This window comes from Papio anubis, chromosome 15, assembly GCF_008728515.1.
Source record: "Papio anubis isolate 15944 chromosome 15, Panubis1.0, whole genome shotgun sequence".
NCBI classification, from domain to species: domain Eukaryota; kingdom Metazoa; phylum Chordata; class Mammalia; order Primates; family Cercopithecidae; genus Papio; species Papio anubis.
The window spans coordinates 4983600-5009972 of NC_044990.1; the positions used below are offsets into that span (position 1 = coordinate 4983600).

Consider the following 26373-nt stretch of genomic DNA (forward strand, 5'->3'; position numbering starts at 1 on the left):
ACAGCTGGGAGGGGCCACCTGTCTAGACGCTGTGGTTCAGATCAGGAAAGTCTGCCCTCCAGAGACGCTCTAGTGCCTCTTGAAGGGTGAATCGGGGGTAACTAGCTGCGGAACTGTGAGTGGTTCAGTGTGAGGATGAGAATACAGGAGAGGGCAGAGATGTCAGGCAAGGGGGAGCTGGCTGTCCTTAAGGTCCCCAAAATGATAGTAATCTAATCTGAAGTGCTGAAGCTCAGGTCTGCCGTCCTCTGGGCTGTAGCTGAGTCACTGGTGAGCACCGAGAGGCAGCTCTCAGGTGGATCTCAGTGACTTTGATTGACTTCGAGAGGATCTTTCAGCTACTTCCTCAAAATTAAGAGACTTGAGGAACTCTCTGAGGCTAGAGTGGATTCAGGGATCTGGAGGGTTTCTGTTCCCACTGTACTAATTCTTTGAGGGAGTGTTGCACACACAAGGAACAATCACTTAAGCACATGAAATAGAAAACCATTTCCAGGCTGGTCACGCTCATGCCTGCAATCCCAGCACTTTGGGAGGCTGAGGCAGGTGGATCACTCGAGCTCAGGAGCTCAAGACCAGCCTGGCCAAACATGGCCAAACCCCATCTCTACAAAAAAATACAAAAATCAGCCAGGCATGGTGGTGCGTGCCTATAATCCCAGCTACTCAGGAGGCTGAGGTGGGAGATCACTTGAGCATGGGAGGCGGAGATTGCAATGAGCCTTGATCGCGCCACTGCACTCCAGCCTGGGTGACAGAGTGAGACCCTGTCTCAAAAACAGAAAACAAACAACCAAAAAAATTTTTTTTCAAGCAAAATCCAAGTAAGTCGTTTCTCATGTACATAAAACTTCTTAGTACTTGGTTACTGACATATGAATGTTGCTTTATTTAGAGAGTAAAAATGAGAGAAAGCCATAATTTCTCTTGTCCTCCCACTTGGAATTTTAAAAAATCCACTGCCTTGTTTCTTTGGAAAACATGACAAATTTTCCTTTCGAGTGATTTTTTTCTTTACTAATTACTTCTTCTGATTTTTATATGTAATTAAGCTATTCATATGAAATATTTTTACTTTAATTTTTTTTTTAGACAGAGTCTCGCTCTGTTGCTCAGGCTGGAGTGCAGTGGCGCTGTCTCGGCTCACTGCAACTTCTGCCTCCTGGGTTCAAGCAATTCTCCTGCCTCAGCCTCCCGAGTAGCTGGGACTACAGGTGTCCACCACCACGCCTGGCTATTTTTTTTTTTTTTTTGTGGTGAGATGAGAGTTTCACCATGTTGGCCAGGCTGGTCTTGAACTCCTGACCTCAAGTGATCTACCTGCTTCGGCCTCCCAAAGTGTTGGGATTATAGGTGTGAGCCACTGCACCTGGCCCAAATAGTTTTACTTTAAAAAAACACTTTCAATTCACATAACATCCCTTGCTTTTGTACTGGTGATTGTTAAAATAGCTTTGTGGCATTTTCCCCAGACACTTCAATAAACAACTTAAAGCACCAATAGGATACGTTTCGGTAAATTTGCCTTTTTCCCAGCGGAAAATTAAACATGGGCACCTGCTAGCTTCTAAGATCTGGTAGTTTTTCACAAGTATCATATCACTTGAAATTCCTGGTTTCTAAGAGAATAGTAACATGGCTACAATAGGAAATTGAAAGCGTAAGTGCTCATTTTGAGCTTTACAATTATTACTGTACTCGGAATGGTCTTCTAGTATCATCAGAGAATTCTAATGTCCTTGACCTTCACACTCATGATGTCCTTTCAGTTGTGCTCCTGCTGATGGAGACTGACATTTATATGGACCTGCTTTATGCTAGGTGCTGTGTATACTTCCTTAGTCACTGCATTTACCTTACAAGGCTGGTGGCGCTGTTTTCCTGTTTCAGACGTGAGGTGCTGGGGCGCTGAGAGGCGAAGCAGCTTGCCGAGATCGCAAAGCCAGCACACGGTTATAAAGCTAGGATTGGAGTTAGTCTTGCCTGATTTGAAAGCCCCAGTCCTCTCCACCCTGGTGCTTTCTGCGATGTTACTGAAAGGATTTGTAGAGACGTGGCCGTGGTGCCATTTTGGAGACCACAGCCCTTTTCCTTGGCTTGGGATCTTCTGTCTGGTGGAGTCTGTTCCCCAAGGTGGTCTCTGACTTTGGCCATGACCCTTTTTCTGGGAATTTCTTGAGGCTGTACAAATCTTCTCCATTTTACATGGTATATTTCCAGGGGGCCTTTTAGGCGCACTTTTCATGGGTGAATTTCCTGTTGCCTTTTAATCAGAGCATTGGTCTTCTGTGCAGCTTGCCCTGTTTTGAATCCCGGTTCTAACACTCAGTGGCTGTATTACTGTGATCAAGTTATTTTGTTTTCTGCATCTCAATTTGTAAAACAGAGAAAAATTTATGTGTGTTAACTTAGTTGATCCTTACAGTCACTCTGTGAAATATGTGCCTTTATCTTCATTATATAGATGAGGAAACTGAGGCACACAGAGTTTACATAACTTGCTCATCGTTACACAGCTCATCGGGGGTGCAGTGGGGATCGAGCCCAGGCATTAGGCGGGCTCTGGCAGGGCGTGGGTGACCATTCTACCCTACTGTGTACAGCTATGGAAATGCTCAAGTATTTGTAAATGGATGGGTAATTGGAAGAAAACGAGATCTTTATAGCTGTTCTGACTCCCTCTCCCTTTCCTTTTTTATTAAACATCATTGCAAAAAAGGCAACATTACCAGTGTCTGCATGGAAGCACTTTCCTTTTGTTCTTGTCAAGGAAAATAATTTGGGCTTCTGCATCTTAAACCTCATGGCTTAGTTATATAATAATTTTTTTCATCAAATATTTAAGCACCTTTTTCACCATGTGTGTTTTGTTTCTTTTCTTTCATGCCTCTTTGTCCTCGTCCCTGGCTCTCTAGGTGGCAGTGGGAGACATTGTGAAGGTCGTCAACGGGCAGTATCTTCCAGCAGATGTGGTCCTGCTGTCCTCCAGGTTAGCTGTGCTAGCGGGCACCTTTTTTTTTTTTTTGCAATAAATGTTAAGAACCATAAAATATTAAGCAGTGACTGGAGCAATCTTGAGCTACCTGTTTCCTTCTACCATCCTCTCTCTGTCCCATTCTTCCATTTCTTGTCATTTGCCTTCTCCTGCCATGACCCTTGGTTTCTTTCTCCCATTCATTCCTTTGTGCTTTTTCTGAACTCTTGTGTGTGTATTGTCTCCACTTAGTCTCCTGGCTACTTGGTGGGTATTTCTTATTTATAGGGATACTGAGTCTAGAGCAGTGGAGGGGTCTCCGGTTGCAGCATATCCGAGATTTCAGAATCTGTTTCCTGATGGGCCCTGCCAGCAGTCTCTCCTGCGGAACCCAGTGCTGCACTTTAATAGCTGTTCAAGAACCACGGGTGCTTTCTCAGTGTAATCGTGACCAGCAGATGGTGTTTGCTCTTCATCCGTCCATGTTTTGCCCCTTTTCTGTCCTAGTATCATTTTCACTTTCTCTAGGTAGTTTTATTCTAGGAAGGAATCATCACTCAGTGCAATTCTTGACTTTTTTTGGGCTTGATGCGTGAAAGTTTATAGCTAGGAAAGAAAGCCAAAATTAGGACGAGAATTGACATCTATTCTTGAATTCAAGATTAAATTGTGTGACGTTAGGACTATAACTTCCTATATTTATACACTGTTGGGAATCATAGATACGCAGGCCGTTTGCATTTTCTTTGATTGCAGATGGCATTTGTTGTATTGAAGTTAATCACTCATTGGATTTTAAGCCTAAGCATTAATTTTCTGCTTGAGATAATGGATTTAAAAATAGGACCCCAGGCCTATGGAGGGGGAGAAAGAACCAATAACACAGGGCAGGATTTGTATTTGTCCGTATTCATTGACAACAAAGAATCTCTTAGAAATATTAAAATATTCATCACTTGATAGTTCGGACTTTAAGTCTTGGCTGTGACCCTAGAAAATTGTGTGTGTGTGTGTGTGTGTGTGTGTTTCGTTTTGGAGACAAGGTCTTACTCCATCACCCAGGCTGAAGTGCAGTGGCTCAATCATAACTCACTGTAAGTTCAAACTCCTGGGCTCAAGTGATCCTCCCATCTCAGCTTCCTGAGTAGCTGGGACTACAGGTGCATGCCACCACACCTGGCTAATTTTTAAAATTTTTTTGTAGATGTTGACCAAGCTGATTCTGGAACTCCTGGCCTCAAGCCATCCTCCCGCCTCGGCCTCTCAAAGTGCTGGGATTACAAGCGTGAGCCACAGTGCCCAGCTAGTTTTTCTTTTTTTCTTTTTAACTTGGTCTTAATACAGGATTGCTTGAGCTGACATCATGTTTCCAGCATGCTCACTATTAGTGTCTGAGTGTGTGCTGTGTGTGTGCCGAACAGCCTGTTGAGGAGGTTGTCCCACTTAATCTTCCCAATAACCCTGGATAGACTTCCTTTGTACATGACAAGATTGAGATACAGAGAGACTAAACAATTTGCTGAGGCCTTAGAACCCATAAAGGTAGTGCTAGGGGATTTTACTTTAACTAGGGTTTTTTTTTTTTTTTTAGTTTTTGAGGCAGGGAGTGGTTAATCACTATGTCAATGTAGCTAAACTCAAAGATTAGAAATAGAAGTATAATATCTGTTATCCTTATTTTTATTCTTTGAGTTTTCTGTCTTTAATGCCAGGTGTTTTGATTAAAAAGTTGGCCTTAAGATTGTAAAAATGGCATAGAAGCAAAGCCTTGCCAAGCCTATACTTTGATCCTTCAACTCCCCTGGCTGTTGTTTTCTTCAAAAAATGTGTGTTTCTACTGGCTGTGCCTTGGGCAGCCTTTTTGGTCAGGCCCAGCCCTGGACTTGAAGGATTGCCTGAACCCAGTGGTTGGGTCTGAGTGGGGACATCACGTGTTTTCCCTTCTCTTTCATCTTCAGTTCATTCCTGTCTTGAGGCTCAGCAGTCACTATGTGGGGCTCATAAGGGGAGATCATCTGGGCAAATGACTCTGTACTCGTGCTGAGTCCCAAAGACAAGTGTGTGTTTCCTTTTTCATCCATTACTCCTACTATAGTGGTTATTTATAACAATTTATTTTGAAGGGCCAATCAGCAGACATAGATTCCATAATGGAGATTTTCTAAGCTGTGAATCTGTGGAAAGGACCTTATGAAACTTGGCTCTTTTTTTCTCTCTCCTTAGTGAACCTCAGGCAATGTGTTATGTTGAAACAGCTAATCTGGATGGGGAGACGAACCTTAAAATACGTCAGGTAAAGTCACCTCTGATGACTTGTGTTGTTATGGTAGACACAACTGCAAATGTGGTCCCCACACATCTTTTTCTAGAGAAATAAAATGTTCAGCCACTAAGGGTTATGCCTTAGCCTTAATGGAATCTATGGGAAGAATATGCCATTTATGATGAGAGAGAATATGTAGAGAGCTGGAAAAAGCAGGCTGCATCAAACTGTAGGTCACGAAGGGTGTCAGGCCTTCATGTAGCGTCTTATTGAGCTTTCTGCCTGTGATGCTGGAGAGAGGGGACATCTCAGCGAAGCTGAGTGGCTGGGAAGGGCACAGCTTAGTGGACAAATGGAGCAGAAAAGCTCCACGTACCCCAGTTTACATCATTGTTTAATAAAGATTCTAATCCTAGAGGGTGATATAATTAGATACAAAACTTCCGTGCCTTAAAGAAAACTATTCTTACCATATATTTTAATTCTAGAATTACGAATAGTCTTTTTCTGGTTCTTTTTTTTGTTTTGAGATGGAGCCTCGCTCTGTTACCCAGGCTGGAGTGCAGTGATGCGACCTTGGCTCACTACAGCCTCTGCTCCCCGGGTTCAAATGATTCTCCCACCTCAGCCTCCTGAGTAGTTGGGACTACAGATTCATGCTACTACACCTGGCTTAATTTTTATATATTTTTTAGTAGAGACGGAGTTTCACCATGTTGGCCAGGCTGGTCTCAAACTCCTGAATTCAAGCGATCCACCTGCTTTGGCTTCCCAAAGTGCTGGGATTACAGGCGTGAGCCACTGCACCTGGCCAAGAATGAAGAATGGTCTTTAACATAAGAAAATTTTAAGCATTTTGACACTTAAAAAATGTTTGCTGCTTAAAGTTGAATTCAGCAATTCTGTCCATATATCTTTCTTTTCTACTGTAGATATTTGCTTTAGACTTTTTTTTTTTCCATTTAAAGAAGAGTTACAGCCTGGGCAACATAGCAAGGCCCTATATCTACAAAAAACTTTAAAAATAGCTGGGCATGATGGCATGTACCTGTAGTCCCAGCTACTTAGGAGGCTGAGGTGGGAGGATCGCTTGAGCCCAGGATTTTGAGGCTGCAGTGAACAATGATCGCATCACTGCACTCCAGCCTGGGGGACAGAGTGAGACCCTGTCTCTTAAAGAAAAAGAGAAGAGTGCTAGATAGTGTAAACTATTGAAGGGCTACTCTGTTCTATCTTTATGACCAGTGTTAGCATACAGTTAGTAGATTGTGCTTGCTGTGAGGTGCTGGGGTATGTTAATTCTTACTTGTGCACGGATGTCTCCAGCATAGTGGTAGAATCTTAACTTTCAGCTTCATGACATTCTTTTGCCACTTTTGCATTAGATCACTGTGGCAAAAGCTACTGGAAAAGTCTGCCTTGAGGGGCTGTCAGTTTGACTTGTTAGCCCCCCAAATTATTGCACTGGAGATGCCTTATTTTTCCTTTTGATTAACCATAGGGATGCTGAATGGTGTCCCTAAGCACAGAAGATTGTGTTTGACTTCCTCCTTTGGTTTAATCTTTTAGGGTTTGAGTCACACTGCTGACATGCAAACACGTGAAGTTCTGATGAAGTTATCTGGAACTATAGAGTGTGAAGGGCCCAATCGCCACCTCTATGACTTCACTGGAAACTTGAACTTAGATGGGAAAAGGTATTACGTGTCTTTTCTTCATTGTCTTTTAAACTATGTGACTAAGAATTACTGGAGCTTTGGAAAATGTGTTTGTTTCCTAGTTTTGTAATATTTTAAGACAGTGAGATTTCATACCCTTTCCATTAATTTGAAGGCTTCCTTAAATTTAAGAAAAAAACCCTGAGCCCAAGGGCCTTGGATGAGGCTCAAAGCATGTGGCATATTCTTTCTGTGCCTATTCTCTACCAGAAAGGAGAAATGGTTTTAGCTGCATAAAATTGTCCAGAAAAGCAGAGGAGAGTTATCTGAGGTGTATACAAGCTAATACACTTGTTACAGAAATGTGTGTGTGTGTGTGTGTGTGTGTGTGTGTGTTTGCTAACCTTCTTCTAAGGAGCGTTTGTTTGTTTTTAGAAAGTTGATTATTCTTCCTTTAGAATATTCAGTGCCCTCCTGTCTATATTCTGTTATCTTTGTCCTTCTGGCATTTGTTATGTTGTTCCGGAGTTGTCTTTTGTTCTGATGTTGGGGAGCAGTTTCTACCTTCTGGCCGTCTTTTGTCTTGTGCCTCTGGCCAATGCACCCCCGCTAACCCTGTAACCCAGCCTCTTGGGGTGTCCTTTATATTTTGACGACCCAAGGCTTGGAAGGACCTGATCATGGGAATCCACCCAAATGATTATAAATATGACAGCTAAGTGTGGCTGCTTGTTGGTTTCATGTAGCATACAGAGCTATTCTACGGGTTCCCCATTTTGAATTTCTCAGTTATCACTCAGGTCTTTATTTACTCATTAAGTCATCCTTTAAAACATTGATATGATAGGTTGCTGCTTTTTAAGATTTTACTCCCTTCTAATAGTCTGTAAAATACACTAGATTTACTTTACAAATAACAACAATAATCATACTTCCAATAAGAATACTTACTACAAATGAGTCAGCTTCAGTTGTTATTTTAGCAACTTCCTTTCTGGGTGTTGAGTTTCATAACAGGATCATGAGAGATATAATTCCCTGTAACGTTTTATAGAAAAAACACTTTTGTTTGTGTAGTGATGAATGTAAAATAAAACTTTCTATGGGTCCTTTTGGGGTAGATTAAGCCAGTGATAACCTTTGTTGCCTGTGTTTCTCAGTGAAGTAGTTCAAATTGGAGCAAAGGGAACATTTGATTTATTGTGGGTTCATGTTTAAGGGAAAAACTCATGCTCATTTTCCAGACTATCATTAAATATCATTTTTTTTAAAAATTTTTTATTTTTTAGCCTTGTTGCCCTGGGGCCTGACCAGATCTTATTAAGAGGTACGCAGCTTAGAAATACTCAGTGGGTCTTTGGCATAGTTGTTTATACTGGACACGACACCAAACTCATGCAGGTAAAACAGTTCTCTGCTGATTTCAGTCTTTTTTTTCTTTCTTTCTGCTTTTATTGACTAGAAGGTGGAAAATGCAGATGTTGCATTTAGGAAGTTCGAGTTTGTCTATGAACCTAAATTTGGAAAGGAACTGCCTTTATTTTATTTAGTTCCTTAGGTAGCTTCTTCTAGATTTCTGTTCTCTTATCTGATATTTGTTACCTTATGCCTGAAATTCAAATGGTCTTTGTTTTCTGGATTAGGGGAACAATCAATTCTAACTTATTTTATCTTCTGGACTTAAGTGGGGATTAGTTCTAACTTTTAAATTTTTCTTTCTAATTCTCCTCTTTATCCCATTAATTAGGATTTTATAGCAAATTGTCTAATTTAACTGAAGTTTAGACACTTTAAAATCAGTTATTTTTGAACTGTTTATTTTTCATATACCCAAGAAAAAAATGAAGTTAAAATGATTTTGCTCTTTTTCCCTGTTAATGTTTTTTAAAAAATTTGTTTGTGAATTTATAGGTCACGTTAATATTATGACGTATTTTGCCAGACAGCTTTTGAAATTCTACATAAATCAGTGTCACTATATGTCGTTTCTTACATTTCTTTGGTATCACTTGGCATCTTATTTTTGCTAATGGTGGCTATTAATGAGAATTGGCTTTTCAGCTTGTCTGTTCTTTTGTATAACTTCTACAATGCACATTTGGCTGTATTTCTTGATTTAAAAATATTTAGTGACCACATACCAAGTCCAATGCTAGACCATACAGGTGCTTACCCTCGGGGAGCCAGTCGGGCTAAGGAGTAATATAGAATGACAAAGTAGAGAGAGAAATACTGGAATGTGTGTCATTACTAAGGGCTGTCAGTATGTATAGGAGGTCATTCAACCTAGGTTGGAAGCCAGTTGACTGCATGCTAAGAATGATTCCCCTGGCAGAAGCACATTTTAGATATGGAGCTAGGGAAGGGAAACTGTTGTGTTGATCTCCTCTTTGAGGTCAAATGATAATCAGATGAAAGAGGTAAGTATTAGAGGAGATGAAGCGGTAGACCCTGGTGGCCACCCCAGCTAGTAAACACGTTGAAGACAGGGAGGAGAGATGGGATTAGAAGGGTTGAGAGACTCCCTGAAGTTGAAGAGGGTTGTTGGAGTTGCTGAGTGACAGGCTGATCAGTGGGTAGAATCTTGTCTTTGTATTTCGGGGGTAGAGAGTTTCTAGCACGGGAGACCTGGGAGTGACCCGTGCGAGTAGGAAGTCAAAGGCAGAGCTGTTGAAGGCCATTCGATGTTGACAAGTAAGGATCTGAGAGACTAAGGCATTTGATGGGTCAGCGCTGTGAGTTTGAAGATGGGGTAATGGTGAGGCTGGGCCAGAGAGGAATGCCATGAGCCAGTTGTCAAGACTTCAGTGAGTGATGGGGAGCAACTGACAGGTCGGTAGTGTAGCCAAATGGCGTGAATTTTATGAGTGAGTTTTTTTTTTTAAAACATGGCATCCAAGGAATAAAGGTCCAGAAGTATTACCAGGTCTTGAATATACATCCGGGAATGCTACCCTCAGAGGCCAAAGGATGCAGATGTCTACTGGCGCACCCTCTGCTTGGGGGTGCTCAAAGGAGGCGTGTCCTTGACTGTGGGAGGCAAGGAGGAGATCGCTCTTGAGGGAGTAGGAGTGCAGGGGGAAGTTCAGGAGCTGGAAGGCTAGGGCCCAGGCGCAATGGCCTGTTGCAGAGCTTGTGTGTTGAAGCAAGGCGGGAGGGCTCCACGGAAGCTAGGAAAATGAAGAGTTGGTGAATGCTGAGAGGCAGCTCTTGGGTGGATCAGGATTATTTAGTGTATCTGAGGTGTGCTTGATCCATCTGCCCTCCTAGGTCCGTATCCATTCACAAGGGCTGACTGGAATGCTTTAAGTTTATTTTTTCTGAGTGACCTGCATATGGAGAATTTATCTTGATGAATAGTTTAGTGCTCTAGCCATGCAGGAACTCAGGAGGCTGAGATGGGTGGATCACTTGGGACCAGGAGTTTGAGACCAGCCTGGGCAACATAGTGAGACCCCATTTCAAAAAAAATAAAAAGAGTTTAGTACCCTGCCACCTAGAAAGTATCGTTTAACTCCCATAGTGCAGTGTCAGTAACCCTTGCTGAACACTTTGGGAGCTCTGCTAACCACAAATTACTACTTCTGGCTTTTTGTTTGTTTTGTGAGACAGGGTCTGGTTTTGTTGTCCAGGCTGGCGTAGGGTGGCGCGATCTTGGCTCACTGCAACCTCAGCCTCCCAGGCTCAAGCCGTCCTCCCACCTCAGCCTCCTGAGTAGCTGGGACTATAGGCACATGCCACTAGGCCCGGCTAATTTTTTTATTTTTGTGGAGACGGGGTTTCACCATGTTGCCCAGGATGGTCTTAAACTTATGAACTCAAGCGATCCACCCACCTTGGCTTCCCAAAGTGTTGAGATTACAGGCATGAGCCACAGTTCCCAGCCTACTTCTGTTTTTTGTGATGAAGTGGCCGAGAGGTCGTGGGTAGCTAGCTCACATATGGTCAAGGCCCCAATACTAGTTTTAAGATTGTGCATATTATAAATTTAAGCACTTTCCAACATTTCTTATACACTGGGTGTTTTTTTTTTTTTGGCAGGTTGTAATATTGTTTTTCTAGAGCATACATTGGTAATACAATGTATTACCAACTTTCTGGAGTTTTTGGTCTGGAAAAACAATACTACATGAGTTAAATGATCCTTTAACACGCTCCAGTCTTCTCTTCAGTGAGTAAGGCATGCACTGAGTTTGCATTCGGTGAGAGTGAGGGGCACTTTTCCTTGCCCCTAGGGGTGAGAAACCTCTTTGCAAGGCTTCTTGCTTGTTGACTGCTCCTGTATAGAATGATGGAAAACCCCAGAAACATCTGTGCTAGACCTGCTGTGCCTTTAGGGCTGAAACAACAGGTAAAAATAATGAGCTTTCAAAAGGAATATAATGTAACACACATAGCTGGAAGCCATCCTGTTTGTGAAATAACACTGTTTGTCTGTACTTGTGCTACTTGACCACAGAGAGGAAACTCAGTTGCCTTTGGGTTCTTCTACCATTTTTTTTTTTTTTTTTAAAGTCTCTCACCTCAATGCCTTTCTTCCTTCAAGGTTCCTTCAGTTCATGTTTAGTTTACTTACCTGTAGAAATGTTTATGTCTATTATTTCTGTTGGTTGATTCAGTGGGAAAAAGAGAGATTATCACACTAATTACGGCAAACATAATTACAACAAATCATGCACGATTCTGAGTGATGCACATATATCAACTCATTTATTCCTCACAATGGCTAGGTGGTATTGTGCTCATTTTACAGATGAGGAGGCTTGTGGCATAGAGTAACCCAAGCTCACAAAACTAGTAGGATTCAAAAGACAGGCCGTCTGGCCGGGTGCAGTGGCTCATGCCTGTAATTCCAGCACTTTGGGAGGCTGAGGCGGGTGGATCACTTGAGGTCAGGAGTTTGAGACCAGCCTGGCCAACGTGGTGAAACCCTATCTCTACTAAAAATACAAAAATTAGCTGGGCATGATGGTGCACACCTGTAATCCCAGCTACTCAGGAGGCTGAGGCAGGAGAATTGCCTGAACCCAGGAGGCAGAGGTTGCAGTGAGCCAAGATTGTGCTGCTGCCCTCCAGCCTAGGCGACAGAGCCAGACTCTATCTAAAAAAAAAAAAAAATTAAATAAACAAATAAAAGAAACAAAACCCGAACAGTCAAACTCCAGAGTCAGTGTAACCCAGGCGTCCCCAGGCCCCAAGCCACGGACTGGTACCAGTCTGTGGCCTGTGAAGAACCAGGCCCCATAGCAGGAGGAGAGTGGCAAGCAAGCTAGTGAAGCTTCATCTGTATTTACAGCAGCTCCCCATTCCTCACATTACTGCCTGAGCTCCCCTCCTGTCAATCAGCGGTGGCATTAGATTCTCTTAGGAGCGCGAACTCTGTTGCGAACTGCGTATACAAGGGATCTAGGTTTCTCATTCCTTATGAGAATCTAATGCCCAGTGATCTGTCACTGTCTCCCATCACCCACAGATGGGACTGTAGTTGCAGGAAAACAAGCTCAGGGCTCCCACTGATTCTGCATTATGGTGAGCTGTATAATTATTTCATTACACACTACAATGTAAGAGTAATAGAATTAAAGTGCACAATAAATGTGATGCACTCGAATCACCCCAAAACCATCTCCACCCAAGTCTGTGGAAAAATTGTCTTCCATGAAACCAGTACCTGATGCCAAAAAGGTTGGGGACAGCTTTTCTAACTAGAATTCAATTGCCTGTTTCCTCAGGAGGGAATAAAATATCTAAGATACAGGTCTGATTTTAGCTTTTTCAAAATCTGACATTTTGACCTGTTTCTATTTATAATTCCATTACACTGAAGTAGCAAGGTTCTTTAAGAATTTTATGGAAGAACTTATATTGCCTGTGGGAATTTAACCTAAAATTCCCTACGCTAAAAGCTCATCACTGGGCCAGGTGCGGTGGCTCACACCTGTAATCCTAGCACATTGGGAGGCTGAGGTGGGCAGACTGCCTGTCCTCAGGAGTTCAAGACCACCCTGGGCAACATGGTGAGACCCCTGTCTCTACTAAAAATACAAAAAATTATCTGGGTGTGGTGGTGTGCACCTGTGGTTCCAGCTACTGTGGAGGCTGAGGCACAAGAATAGCTTGAACCTGGGAGGTGGAGATTGCAGTGAGCCAAGATCGTGCCACTGTACTCCATCCAGGTGACTGAATGAGACTCTGTCTCCAACAAACAAATAAACAAACAAAAAACAAAAAAACCCCTCATCATTGATCATTGCAAGTAAAAATGTTCAGGGGATGGGAGTCAGTAGGCTGAGGTTGACTTTCCACAAAGTGTACATGTTGAAGCTTGAAGATCTGGGATTGTTCCTCTTCTGTTAGATGAAAGATAAAGTTCTCTAATCCTCCTAATTGGCCAGAATTCAGCCACTGAAAAAGATCAGAAGTCAATAACAAATGCGGTATAGAAATGAGGTTTATGGTAATTTTTTCCTGCCTGTACATTTAGTGAATATTTATTAAGAATGATGAGATCATGCTTCGTTTTTAAGAGTTAGGATGACCAGTCCTGGACCTGGCCTGCCAGCCCTTACCATGAGGCCAGACCTGGATGTGTCGTCTCAGTTGACCTTGATGTAGTATTTGATTGATGATAAGTTGGCTTTTACTAATGGATTTCCATTTAGACTCCTGAGGAATTTTTTTTTTAAAGTCCGTAAAGGATGAATAATTTAGAGAGATAAAGTAAAAGGGAAAAAAGTAGAAATAAAGGAAAAAGCTGCTGTGTTGTTTAGATATTTAAAGGACTTAGCTTTTCAGAATCACCAGTACAATCTCCCAACTCCTCTACCCCCAAAGAAAACTATGGGGAAATAGTATTTTTGGTTTGCCAATAGAATTCAAATAACAATTTCAGTGACGTGGTATACATTTTTCTTGGAGCTTAGGAGTGAATTGCCTCATGTTTTCATCTCAGTTTTATTTTCACATTGTGACTTTATTTGTATTCTTATCTTTGGAGACATTGTCATCCTAGCTCTTTTAATGATCAGATCAATGGAGACTAGTAAAGAAGAATGCTGACTTAAGTTTGGCACAAGTAAGTGCCTTACAAACTTTCAGATTATCCAAACGTGGCAAATCAGTGTTGTCTCCTAAAAGCCTGGGCCTGGCTGGGTGCAGTGGCTCCCACCTGTAATCCCAGCACTTTGAGAGGCCGAGGCAGGCGGATCATGAGGTCAGGAGATCGAGACCATCCTGGCTAACATGGTGAAACCCCATCTCTACTAAAAATACAAAAAATTAGTCAGGTGTGGTGGCACACGCCTGTAATCCCAGCTACTTGGGAGGCTGAGACAGAAGAATCACTTGAACCAAGGAGGCAGAGGTTGCTGTGAGCCCATATCGCACCACTGCACTCCAGCTTGGGCGACAGGGCAAGACTCCGTCTCAAAAAAAAAAAAAAAAAAAAAAAAGACCGGGCCCATGATTCATGGAAGGAGACCTGCAGGCTCATGCTGTGAGCCTCTCCCTGTCCAATTCCTGGCTTTTAATTTAAATCAGAAATTATTTCACCTCCAGGAATGGATTATAAATAATTCCCCTATGGCTTTCCTCTCTTCAGTGTCTCCTTCCCCAACCTGCTGTATTACTGTACTGGTTTCCTCTGGCTGCTGTGACAGATTTCCATAGTTTTAGTGACTTAAAAAAACATGAGTTATTATGTTGCAGTTCTATAGGTCAGAAGTCTACTATGAGCAGTAGACTCCCTACGCTAAAACTCGAGATGTTGGCTGCTCTTTCCTGCAGGCCTCAGAGGGGAATCTCTCTGATCATTTCTCTGTCGCCACCTCTCCCTCTGAGCACAACTGGGAAAGGTTCTCCCTTTTGATGACCCTTGTGGTTAGATCAGATCCACTTGGGTAATCCAGGATAATCTCTCCCTGTCTCACAGTTGTTAATTTAATTTAATCCCATCCACAAAGTCCCTTTTGCTGTATAAAATAGCATACTCAGGCCAGGCACGGTGGCTCACGCCTGTAATCCCAGCACTTTGGGAGGCCGAGGCAAGTGGATCACCTGAGGTCAGGAGTTTGAGACCAGCCTGGCCAACATGGTGAAACCCTATCTCTACTAAAAATACAAAAAATTAGCCGGGCGTGATGGTGGGCGCCTATAATCCCAGCTACTTGGGAGGTGAGGCACGAGAATCACTTGAACCCGGGAGGTGGAGGTTGCAGTGAGCTGAGATCACACCACTGGACTCCAGCCTGGGCAACTGAGTGAGACTCCATCTCAAAAAATAAAATAATATAACATACTCGCAGTGCCCCACAAGTAGGATATGGGCATCACTGGCGGGGGAGGGGTCATTTGTTTGACCACCACAAGTACCTTCAGATATTTTTTAATAAAATGACTTCAGGTGCATAACTGTCTTCCTCAAACAGTTCTACTGACTCTCCCATGGCTGAGAGGAGGATCTAGTCCCAAATTTTCCACCTGCACTGGAGTGATTCTTGAATCCAGCTTTAATGAATCTTTCTAAACTCTCCTGCCAACACTGGCCTCGGCTCCAGCTGGGCTGGTTTCCCCGCAGCAGTGAGAAGTGAGAAGGCAGGTGCTAAGCCTGTGATAAGATTGCTGTTCTCCTTCCGTTTCTCCTTTGCTGTCTCCATCATTCAGGATGCCGCTCAGCTTTCTCTTGCCCAGCCCCTTCCTGACTCTTCCTGCTGCTCCTGCTTCTTGTTCACAGTTCTCCAAGTGAACTTTTTGTCCATCCACTTACTTTGAAACCCATTAATGTTCTGTTTTGCATTATTGATATGTATGCGTTTGTGTATGTTTTTTTTATTCCTCAAATTCTGAGCTCCAGGGGGGAAAATATGTGTTTTAGAAATATCTCTGTATATTTATTGTAGAACTGTGCTATTACCGTGAAGGTCTTCTCTAGATTTTTATGGTATGGAATTTCTAAGTTTCTCTTGGATTACCAGCGTTCTGATTTCTTTGAAACTGGACTATATTTAGAACCTGTTGTGTTCTAAGATAAGGAAAGTGACAATTTTAAGCTATGATATAATCATAAGAAGTACAGAATAAATCATGTGACGTTGGAATGTGTTCTTTAAGCTGGTAGAGTATGTCGTCTTTCTTCGTTACTCAAAACTAGCTATTGATCAGGAGCATGGTACACTTTTGAATTGCATTGATTGTTTGGCAAAAAAAATAGTCTTTTACTTGTCGGTTGTTAAATACGGTTGTTTTACCTTCTTTCCCCCAACCCCTTGCCCCAAATCTGTTCTGTGACCCTTACTGATTTTCAACGCTGTTGTGTAGAATTCAACCAAAGCGCCTCTCAAGAGATCAAACGTGGAGAAGGTGACTAACGTACAGATCCTGGTGTTGTTTGGTATCCTGTTGGTCATGGCCTTGGTGAGCTCGGCGGGGGCCCTGTACTGGAACAGGTCTCACGGCGAAAAGAACTGGTACATCAAGAAGATGGGTAAGTGTCGGGGTGGGTTGCTTGCTCCAGTGGAAGAAAACCATTCTTGAGACGTTCTTGCAGGCGTGGTTGATGTGTGGTGTCCCTGCCGTCCTTCTGTTCCCTTCGGTTACTGTACATAATGCCAGCCCTCCAAGGAGAATTGAGATTAGGATCATGTGACGAAGCGAAGATAGGCACATTTTGGAATTGTTTTATACCCAAATGGTTATTTTTAAACTCTGCGTTAAAGTATTTTCTTAGTAGTTGCCCTAGGAATTACAACGTATTTCCTAATTTATCCAAATCTACTTTTGATTAATACTAACTTAATTCTAGTAAAATACAGAAACGTTACTCCAGGTGTACCTCCATTTCCTCTCCTGCTTGGTGCTATCATTGTTATATTCCATTTATCTGTGTCGTCAACTCCAAAATACAGTGTTAAAATAATCTATGTCTCTTAAAGAAGCTAAGGGAAAAAAGAAAAAAGCATATTGCTAGGGTTTTTTGTTTGTTTGTTTGTTTTGTTTTGGTTGTTGTTGTTTTGAGATGGAGTCTCGCTCTGTCACCCAGGCCGGAGTGCAGTGGTGCAATCTCGGCTCACTGCAACCTCCACCTCCTAGGTTCAAGCGATTCTCCTGCCTCAGCCTCCTGAGTAGCTGGGACTACAGGCATGTGCCAACATGCTTGGATAATTTTTGTATTTTTAGTAGAGACAGAGTTTCACCATGTTGGCCAGGCTAGTCTCGAACTCCTGACCTCAGGCAATCCACCCGCCTCGGCCTCCCAAAGTGCTGGGATTACAGGGGTGAGCCACCGCACCCGGTCAGGATTGTTTTATATTAACATATTTACTTACCATTTCCAGGTCTCTCTCTTCATTTCTTCCTGTGGATTTGAGTTAACAGCTGGTGCCATTTCTTTGCTTCATGTTCTTCATTCTCTCCTCACTCCTTTGTACTGTCATATATATTACATCTGTATATAAGTTCAACAATGCAATTTTATGATGCTTTTCGCAATTGCTTTTTTAAAATTGAGCATATATAAGTATACTATCTTTTATAAATACTAGAGAATTACCATTACTAGTGTCCTTTGTTTATGTGGATTTTAATTATTGTCTGGTATCTCTTTCATCCTGGAGAGCTTCTTTAGTATTTCTTGTATTTGTAATTGTCAGGTAGATATTTGTTTATACCTTAGAGATATTTGTAACTGTTGGAACTTAGAGATCTTATTTAGAAACTCCTTAATTCTACAGGAGAACAGGAGAGCAAAGTAATATGTCAGGAAGAAAAGCAACCAGCAGGAAAAGTGGAAGGCTTGGTAGTGAGTAGGAAGTGAAGGGATTGTGGAAAGGTAAAATTACTGGCCAGCGTATGCCTGCTTCTCCTGTACCTTCCCAGCTCCTTGGCTTTCCGTCACAGCCACCCTCCAGAACTCTAAATCGGAATCATACTACCACCATTTGATGTAATTTCCTGGGAAAAAACCCAATAACTGTGGTTTGGAGCCATTACAAATTCTCAATCTCCCTCCGATCCTAACCTGCTCCTATCTTTATTCTCATTCTAGTTCCCTTCACAGATAGCTTTAATACCAGTTAAACCCTGTTGCAGCGTTTTCCTTAAGCCTCTTGCTAAGTTAAGAAGATCTCACTACTTTACCCCTCAAGCAGAAGATTGTGGCTGTCGAGGAAAGAACATCCCTTTTGATGCCCCCAGACCTTCTGCCCCTCTCCCGCCCTCATTCTCTGTCCTCCTGGAGCTGATGCTGCCTCTGCTGTGGACTCCATCCCCCTAGGGTCCTGTTCCATCCTTAGGGATCTCGTTCCTTCCAGATGTCCCTTCTCTTATCTTTAGTCGGGCTCAAGACTTCTCCTCTTTGTCTGCTTCTCTTGTTCACACTTTTGTCCGTCTTTCCAGCTCTTTGGAGTATCCCCAATATACATGTACCTTAGTGAGACTGTAGGTATTCCTTACAACCATTTCAAAGGCCTGTCTTCTTTTCTACATTCTTTCAAGTTTGCTTCTTTTCTCTGTTCTTCAAAACTTGACACCAGCATTTCTTCTTCCGGATGGCCTTCAGGGACTGTGCCTTCCCATTGGAAAGCCCCCTGTGTTGGTTCCCGCCACGCCCTGTGAGCCTCTCTTTAGTAGATGCATCCTGCTGTGCAGTCGCACTGTGGGGCCTGTGTGCCTCGTACGGAAAGCAGCCTTGGAACTCACAGTTCCTGACATACAGGAGGTGCTCAATCACTGTTTGAACATGAATCTCTAAGTAAGCCAATAGACTCTGGTTGTGAACACCTTTCAGATACTCTGGTTTCCTTCCACAGACACCACCTCAGATAATTTTGGGTACAACCTGCTGACGTTCATCATTTTATACAACAATCTTATTCCCATCAGTCTGTTGGTGACTCTTGAGGTTGTGAAGTATACTCAAGCCCTTTTCATCAACTGGGTGAGTATGAAAGCAGAGTTGAGTCCCTATTTTCCAATGTTATTTCAGAGCTTTTGGCATTTCATTGAGCGCTCAAAAAAGAAGAACTATGTTCATTTACCATTATTAGGTCCAGGGGCTTAAACTGGCCGTACAGAGAACTGGCCAGGGATCCCCGGTGAGGGTGTTTTTGGGGAATGGAGAGGGCAGTGGTTCCTATTCGAGGGGTTGTTGTGAGGATTGGTCGGATGATGGGGTGGAATGCTGAGCCAGCGTCTGTCATCCGGCTGCACCTGCTATTGATGCTTTTAACATCTAGTTAGTGCTAAAGAAAAGGCCTCTTGGGTGTGTTTACTGTAGTGGTCACTCACATATCAAAATTCGTTGTGACAGTCCACTTGGATTTGATTGTAAGGGTGGAGATAAGATTTTTAAAGGACTGCCATGGCCCTTAAGCAGTGGACTTCAGCAGCCAGTGTTTGTAGACCAGGCACTTTGATATGCATTTTTATTTGATCTTCACAGCAATCCTGTCAACAAGGTCAGAATCGTGAGTTAGTCTAGGTTGTGAAATGATTATCTTGAAACCAAATCTCATATATATTATATGAATATAAATCATATATGTGTGTGTGTGTATATATGTATGTGTGTATATATATATATTTCTTTTTGAGATGAAGTCTTGCGCTGTTGCCGAGGCCGGAGTGAAGTGGTGTGATCCCAGCTCACTGCAACCTCCATCTCTCGAGTTCAAGCAATTCTCATGCGTCAGCCTCCCCAAGCAGCTGGGATTACAGGCGTGTGCCACCATGCCTGGCTAATTTTTGTATTTTGAGTAAGGGCAGGGTTTCACCATGTTGGCCAGACTGGTCTCCAACTCCTGACCTCAAGTGGTCTGCCCACCTCGGCCTCCCAAAATGCTGGGATTACAGGTGTGAGCCACTGCGCCCAGTCAATTTTCTGTATACTAATTCTATGCTTCTCCTCAAATCACAGGGCTTCTCTATCCTAGTTGCCACTGCTTTTCACCCCAGAATTTGAAATTAGCATTTCTTTTTTGTTTTTCTTTTTTTTTTTTTTTGAGACGGAGTCTCACTCTGTCGCCTAGGCTGGAGTGCAGTGGCACTTTATCGGCTTATTGCAAGCTCTGCCTCCCAGGTTCACGCCATTATCCTGCCTCAGCCTCCCGAGTAGCTGGGACTACAGGCTCCAGCCAGCATGCCTGGCTAATTTTTTTGTATTTTTTTAGTAGAGACAGGGTTTCACTGTGTTAGCCAGGATGGTCTCCATCTCCTGACCTCGTGATCCGCCCACCTCGGCCTCCCAAAGTGCTGGGATTACAGGCGTGAGCCACTGCCCTTGGCCAAAATTAGCATTTGTATTAAAATAAAAGTGTTTTAAATGACCCGTTCTTAGCTTCTTTTCTGTGTTCATCTGAATGAAGGATTAATGGTATATATTTTCTGAAATCCTGTCTCTCGTTCTCTCTCTCTCAGGACACAGATATGTATTATATAGGAAACGATACTCCTGCCATGGCCAGGACATCAAACCTTAATGAAGAGCTTGGGCAGGTGAAAAAGCCTCTTTGGGAATTTTGGGAATGGTGACATGAGCATGAGGGGACATGAGTGTTAGCAGAAGAACCGTGGAGAGATTTTGTAAACATGCCTCTCCATGAACATGGCTAGAACATCTGAAGAGCTATATAATACTTTTGACTGTGCCATTAGATATAAGCGTTACTCGGTTTTGTCTTGCTTTTTGAGACACAGCCATATCGTATCACCCAGAAGTAACCTGCAAAAAAAAAAAAAGTAATATAAAAAATACAGTGCAACATCATTTGGAACCCTTAAAACAGTATTATCAGGAGCAAATGACAGGGCAAACGATGGCTAAGATACTCAGATATTGAGTAACCCTTCAAAACGTGTTGGGGCCAATTTAAAGGACATGCATTTCTCGCATGTTCTGGATTTTGTCTCTGGAATATTCTAGGGAACAGTATCTTTTGCACGTTTACCCCTGAACTCCTCTTGCCTTTACTAAGTTATGCTTTGCATTATGTCTGTGTCTGCCATTGAAATTCTTGTAAGGAATAACCTCTTTTTAAATGTTTTAATTTAATTTAATTTCTTTTTTCAACTTTTGTTTTAGATTCAGAGGGTACCTGTGCAGGTTTTTTATGTGGGTGTATTATGTGATGCTGAGGTTTGGAGTATGAATGATACCATCACTCAGATACCTGAGCCTAGTACCCAACAGTTTTTCAACGCTTTTCCCCACACCCTTCTAGTAGTCCCCAGTGTTTGTTGTTCCCATATTTATGTCCTTGAGTATGCAATGTTTAGCTCCCACTTAGTAAGTGAGAACATGCGGTATTTGGCTTTCTGTTCTTGCATTAATTCACTTAAGATAATGGCCTCCAGCTCCATGCATGTTGCTGCAAAGAACATGATTTCGTGTTTTTTTTTTTTTTTTTTTTTTTCTGGCTGTGTATTCCATGGTGTATACGTACCACATTTTCTTTATCCAATTCACTGTTGATGGGCATCTAGGTTGAGTCCATGTCTTTGCTGTTGTGAATAGTGCTGTGATAAACTATTTTTGGTAGAACGATTTGTTTTCTTTTGGATACATATCCAGTAACAAAAATTGCAGGTCAAATGGTAGTTCTATATTAAGTTCCTTGAGAAATCTGCACGCTGCTTTCCACAGTGGCTGAACTAATTTTCACTCCCACCAATAGTGGATAAGTGGCCCCTTTTCCGTACAGCATTGCCAGCGTCTGTTGTTTTTTAACTTTTTAATGATACCCATTCTGACTGGTGTGAGATGGCATCTCATTGCGGTTTTGAATTGCACTTCTCCGATGATTAGTGATGTGGAGCATTTTTTCATGTGTTTTTTGGCCACTTGTATGTTTCTTTGGAGCATGTCTGTTCATGTCTTTTGCTCTTTTTTTTAATGGGGTTGTTTGGTTTTTGCTTGTTCAGTTGTTTAAGTTTCTTATAGATTCTGGATGTGAGACCTTTGTCAGATGTATAGTTTACAAATATTTTCTCCCATTCTGTAGGTTGTCTGTTTACTCTGTTGGTAATTTCTTTTGTTGTCCAGAAGCTCTTTAGTTTAATTAGGTCCTACTTGTTGATTTTTGAGGACTAACCTCTTTTGAATGCCTTGCCGTTGAAGATTTTGGTTTCATTTCATACACCCTACTGAAACCCACCAGGAACCCTAAGGGGAGGGTGCTGTACCTTCATTTTATAGAGAAGGAAAGGAGTAACTTATCAAAGGACACTTGGTTATTCAGCGTCAGATTGGGGACTTCGGGTTGTCTGTAGAGATCTGGCCTTCCCAAGCTTCCCTGCCTGGTGAAGGAACATTACCATGTTCCATCTCCCCTGCTCCTCAGTGTCCCTTTGTGAAAATGCAGGAGACGTGGCTCATCCATCTGAGGGTTAGAAAAACTCCCTATGGAGGTAGGCTTGCTTTCTTCGTTTCTCTTTCCTCAAGGATAGAGTGAATTCTGTGGTGGTTTTTGTGTATCATTTTTGAGTTTATTGCCAGAAAACTGAGGCTCAAATTTGTGGATTAAAATAGACCTTTGTAGACAAAAAAAGCAGGTGATTGTTTCTTTGATATAATTTTCCAAACCTACTTAATATTTGCTTTGTCTTTCCTTAAATTGTGTCTATTCTATGAGTGCTCTTAAATTCTTAGTATAATAGGATGGATTGTTATTACAGAGAATGTCCTTGGCACAGAGCACAAATCCTGCCACTGCCTTTGGGGCTCTGTTCACATAGGGCTGGGTACAGCACCCAGAGCAGGCCTTGGACCTTGGGCTTTCAATCCTCATTTTTTTTTTTCTTATGTTCTCTCATTCTAGAATGGCTTTGTCATTTCCTTTATCTGTTGGTAAAATCCTTCTCCTGTAAGAATCAGTGAGTTCTTGGTGCGTATCAGGCTACATTTGCCTCCTCTTTGAACTCTTCTCCAGTTTTCCGGGCTTGGTTAGTCTGTTTTCTATGTTCTCATAACAGTCTTTCCAAACATAAATACAGTAAAATAAGGGGTGTGAGTGCTGTAGTGTCCATTTCTCTCTGGAGACTTTGTGAGGGTGTGGGTGTGCCCTAGACAAGGTCTTTGGTTGCCTTTGTTAGTTTAGCACAGTGCACAGTATGGAATTGTCTGCAGGTGTCATTGAACTGGACCTGAATAATTCAAGGATTGAAAGTACCCGTGGATGCTTCAGTAATTCATCCTAATTGAGGGTATGGGGAACGTTTGCATGGGGAAGAAGTTTTGAGTTGGTACTTTAAGGACAAGTTAAAATTTAGTAGGCAAAGTGATAGCAAATCTTGATAAGCCCTTATTATAAAATGTTCATTTTTAATTGTTTTTTTTTTTTTGAGACAAAGTTTCGCTCTTGTCGCCCAGGCTGGAGTGCAGTATTTGTTTATATCGTGATCTCAGCTCACTGCAACCTCTGCCTCCTGGGTTCAAGTGATTCTTCTGCCTCAGCCTCCTGAGTGGCCGGAATTGCAGGCACCTGCCACCATGCCCGGCTAATTTTTTTCGTATTTTTAGTAGAGATGATGTTTTGCCATGTTGGCCAGGCTGGTCTCAAACTCCTGACCTCAGGTGATCCACCTGCCTTGGCGTTCCAAAGTGCTGGGATTACAGGTGTGAGCCACTGCACCTGGCCTTTAATTTTTTTATATGATATTTTAATTTTCTTGAGAATGCAGAAGGAATCCCTGCTTACTAAAAGGCAGATTCTACTAAATTTTCCATACCCCTAGACTTACTGCATATAAAAATGTGTTTAAAGTATAAATTACCCCTAGGGTACTAATATTATATTTAGAGGTAGTATTTGACTTCTTTAGGAGCTTGAATACTTGAAGTCCCTTTGATCGTTTTCAAAAAACTTCCCAGTGTATTCGTCTATATTGTATCTTTAAGAAAAATTACTGAGTAAGCAATTCATGTAATAAGTCCCTCTTCTATACAACAGTAAAACGCTGCTTCCCTAGGCCAGTTCCCTGGGGTCTCTGGAAGGTATCTACCACTCAGCAAGTCCTGACGCCTCTTTGGAAGGCTACTGAGAAACCGGAGATTCCTCTGGAGGCAATTCTGTTAATTCCTCTCCCTTGCTAATCCATGACATCATTTCTCACATGTTACATGTAGAGTGATAGTGCATATCAACCGGTAGCACATCATACAGTCAGAGCTCTTACTGCAGCTCCGTCTGCATATCTCGGTACACTTTGACTATACGATTCGTTATGGAAGAAGGTTTGTTAAGTGGTCTAAACATTAAAGTATTAATGTATTTTTTGTTATTTATTTGCTTGCTTTAAGGAAATCTACCCGTTTCATACAGGTTTTGAAAAATATAGAAGGGAAGACTTTATTTGTTGATCTTTGCATCTCAGTACTTCCTGATGTATATTTCTTTTATTCTTTGATTTAGGTGAAATATCTCTTTTCTGACAAGACTGGAACGCTTACGTGCAATATCATGAACTTCAAGAAGTGCAGCATTGCCGGAGTAACCTATGGGTCAGTGTTTATCACGTACTGAAAATTTACTTGTAGTCTTTCAAGAAAGTAAGTTTATTTTTAGCTACTTAGTCAAATATCTTGACTTACTGATGTTTTGAAAGGATAAAGATCCTTTCAAAATTAAAAAAAAAATCGAAATCCTTTACAATAGATTTAGATATGTAGTTACTATGGAATGCGTTTATAGCTGAATGGATCCCAAATTAAACTCAGAACAGTTAAAACATGGTTTATTTCTGACCGGGCGCAGTGGCTCACACCTGTAATCCCAGCACTTTGGGAGGCCGAGGCAGGTGGATTGCCTGAGGTTGGAAGTTTGAGATCAGCCTGGCTAACATGATGAAACCCTGTCTCTACTAAAAATACAGTATTAGCTGGGCATTGTTGCATGCACCTGTAATCCCAGCTACTCGGGAGGCTGAGGCAGGAGAATCACTTGAACTCGGGAGGCAGGGGTTGCAGTGAGCCAGAATCGCACCACTGCACTTCAGCCTGGGTGACAGAGTGAGACTCCATCTCAAAACAAACAAACAAACAACAACAACAACAAAAGTGGTTTATTTCTGCAAATATTAACTTGGTAAGAAGTCCCCGAGAATCTGTAAGTTTGTATATCTAATCTAAGAATTATACATTTACTCAGGTTTTGATCAGAATGTCTGTCTTTTGATCACAGTTTTGTGACCACTCTGTTTTCCCTTTCTTTGGCAGTCACTTCCCAGAATTGGCAAGAGAGCCGTCCTCAGATGACTTCTGGTAAGTAGATTCTAGCACTTCTTGACACTTCAGTGGAAAAGCCTGTGGAATAGTTTTTATTTATTTATTTACATTTTTAGAGACAGCCTCACTCTATTGCACAGGATGGAGTGCAGTGATACAGTCATAGCTCACTGTAGTCGTGAACTCCTGGGTTCAAGTGATCCTCCTGCCTCAGCCTCCTGCGTAACTAAAACTACAGGCAGGCGACACCGTGCCTGACTAATTTTGTAATTTTTTGTAGAAATGAGGTCTCACTATGTTGCCCAGGCTGGTCTCAAACTCCTGGCCTCAAGCCGTCCTCCCGCTGTGTCTTCCCAACGTGCTGGGATTACACGTGTGAGAAACCAGGCTCGCCCTGGAATAATTTTATTAGCATTTCTCACCTGCCTATTTTTTTATGTAAATAAAAGTTGCATATATGTTATTTTGAAAGAAAACCAGATAAAATTTAAGGATGAACATGGTTTGAAAAGTCCGGAGATACTACAGGACTTTTACCAAAAAATCGACTGCCCTTGGTTCAGTACTTCCCACTCACTCCCTATTCCCTGGAGGCAGTCAACCTCAGTGCTTTTGCTTTTTAAAAAATTTTATTTTTATATTTCAAGGTAATATTTATATTAATTTTTAAATTAAAGACATTTAGGCTGGGTGCAGTGGCTCACACTTGTAATCCCAGCACTTTGGGAGGCCAAGGCAGGCAGATCATTTGAGGTCAGGGTTCAAGACCAGCCTGGCAAACATGATGAAACCCTGTCTCTACTAAAAATACAAAAATTAGCCGGGTATGGTGGTGGGCACCTGTAATCCTAGTTACTCAGGAGGCTAAGGCAGGAGAACCAGTTGAACTCAGGAGGCAGAGGTTGCAGTGAGCCAAGATCGTGCCACTGCACTCCAGCCTGAGTGCACAGCAAGACTCTGTCTCAAAAAAAAAAAAAAAAAAAGAAAGACAAATTAAAAACATTTAGACATTGTTCTAGTTTTTACCGTGGATGATGAGAGTTTATCTCCTACTCTTGCTCCGCCCCCTTTGGAAGCATTTCAGATTTTCTGTACCTCCTTAGGCATATGCCATTTCAACCATGAAGCTTTGGGCAGATTTTGAAATGTTTCCTTTTTTTTTTTTGTTTTTGAGACGGAGTCTCGCTCTATCTCCCAGGCTGGAGTGCAGTGGCATCGTCTTGGCTCACTGCAAGCTCCGCCTCCCGGGTTCACGCCGTTGTCC

At 42.2% G+C, this 26373-nt stretch overlaps 1 protein-coding gene across 2 annotated transcripts in view; it reads left to right on the forward strand.

Annotated features, from left to right (window-relative positions):
• ATP8A2 (ATPase phospholipid transporting 8A2) overlaps positions 1 to 26373 on the forward strand; it is a 642805-nt gene that overhangs the window by 166485 nt on the left and 449947 nt on the right. For both annotated transcript variants that reach the window (XM_031655775.1, XM_003913687.5), the window contains exons 7-15: positions 2916 to 2989; positions 5198 to 5267; positions 6807 to 6934; positions 8185 to 8296; positions 16211 to 16376; positions 18700 to 18827; positions 20306 to 20383; positions 24298 to 24386; positions 25101 to 25145. In XM_031655775.1, the coding sequence (XP_031511635.1) occupies positions 2916 to 2989; positions 5198 to 5267; positions 6807 to 6934; positions 8185 to 8296; positions 16211 to 16376; positions 18700 to 18827; positions 20306 to 20383; positions 24298 to 24386; positions 25101 to 25145 (890 nt within the window). The remainder of the gene's footprint in view (positions 1 to 2915; positions 2990 to 5197; positions 5268 to 6806; positions 6935 to 8184; positions 8297 to 16210; positions 16377 to 18699; positions 18828 to 20305; positions 20384 to 24297; positions 24387 to 25100; positions 25146 to 26373) is intronic.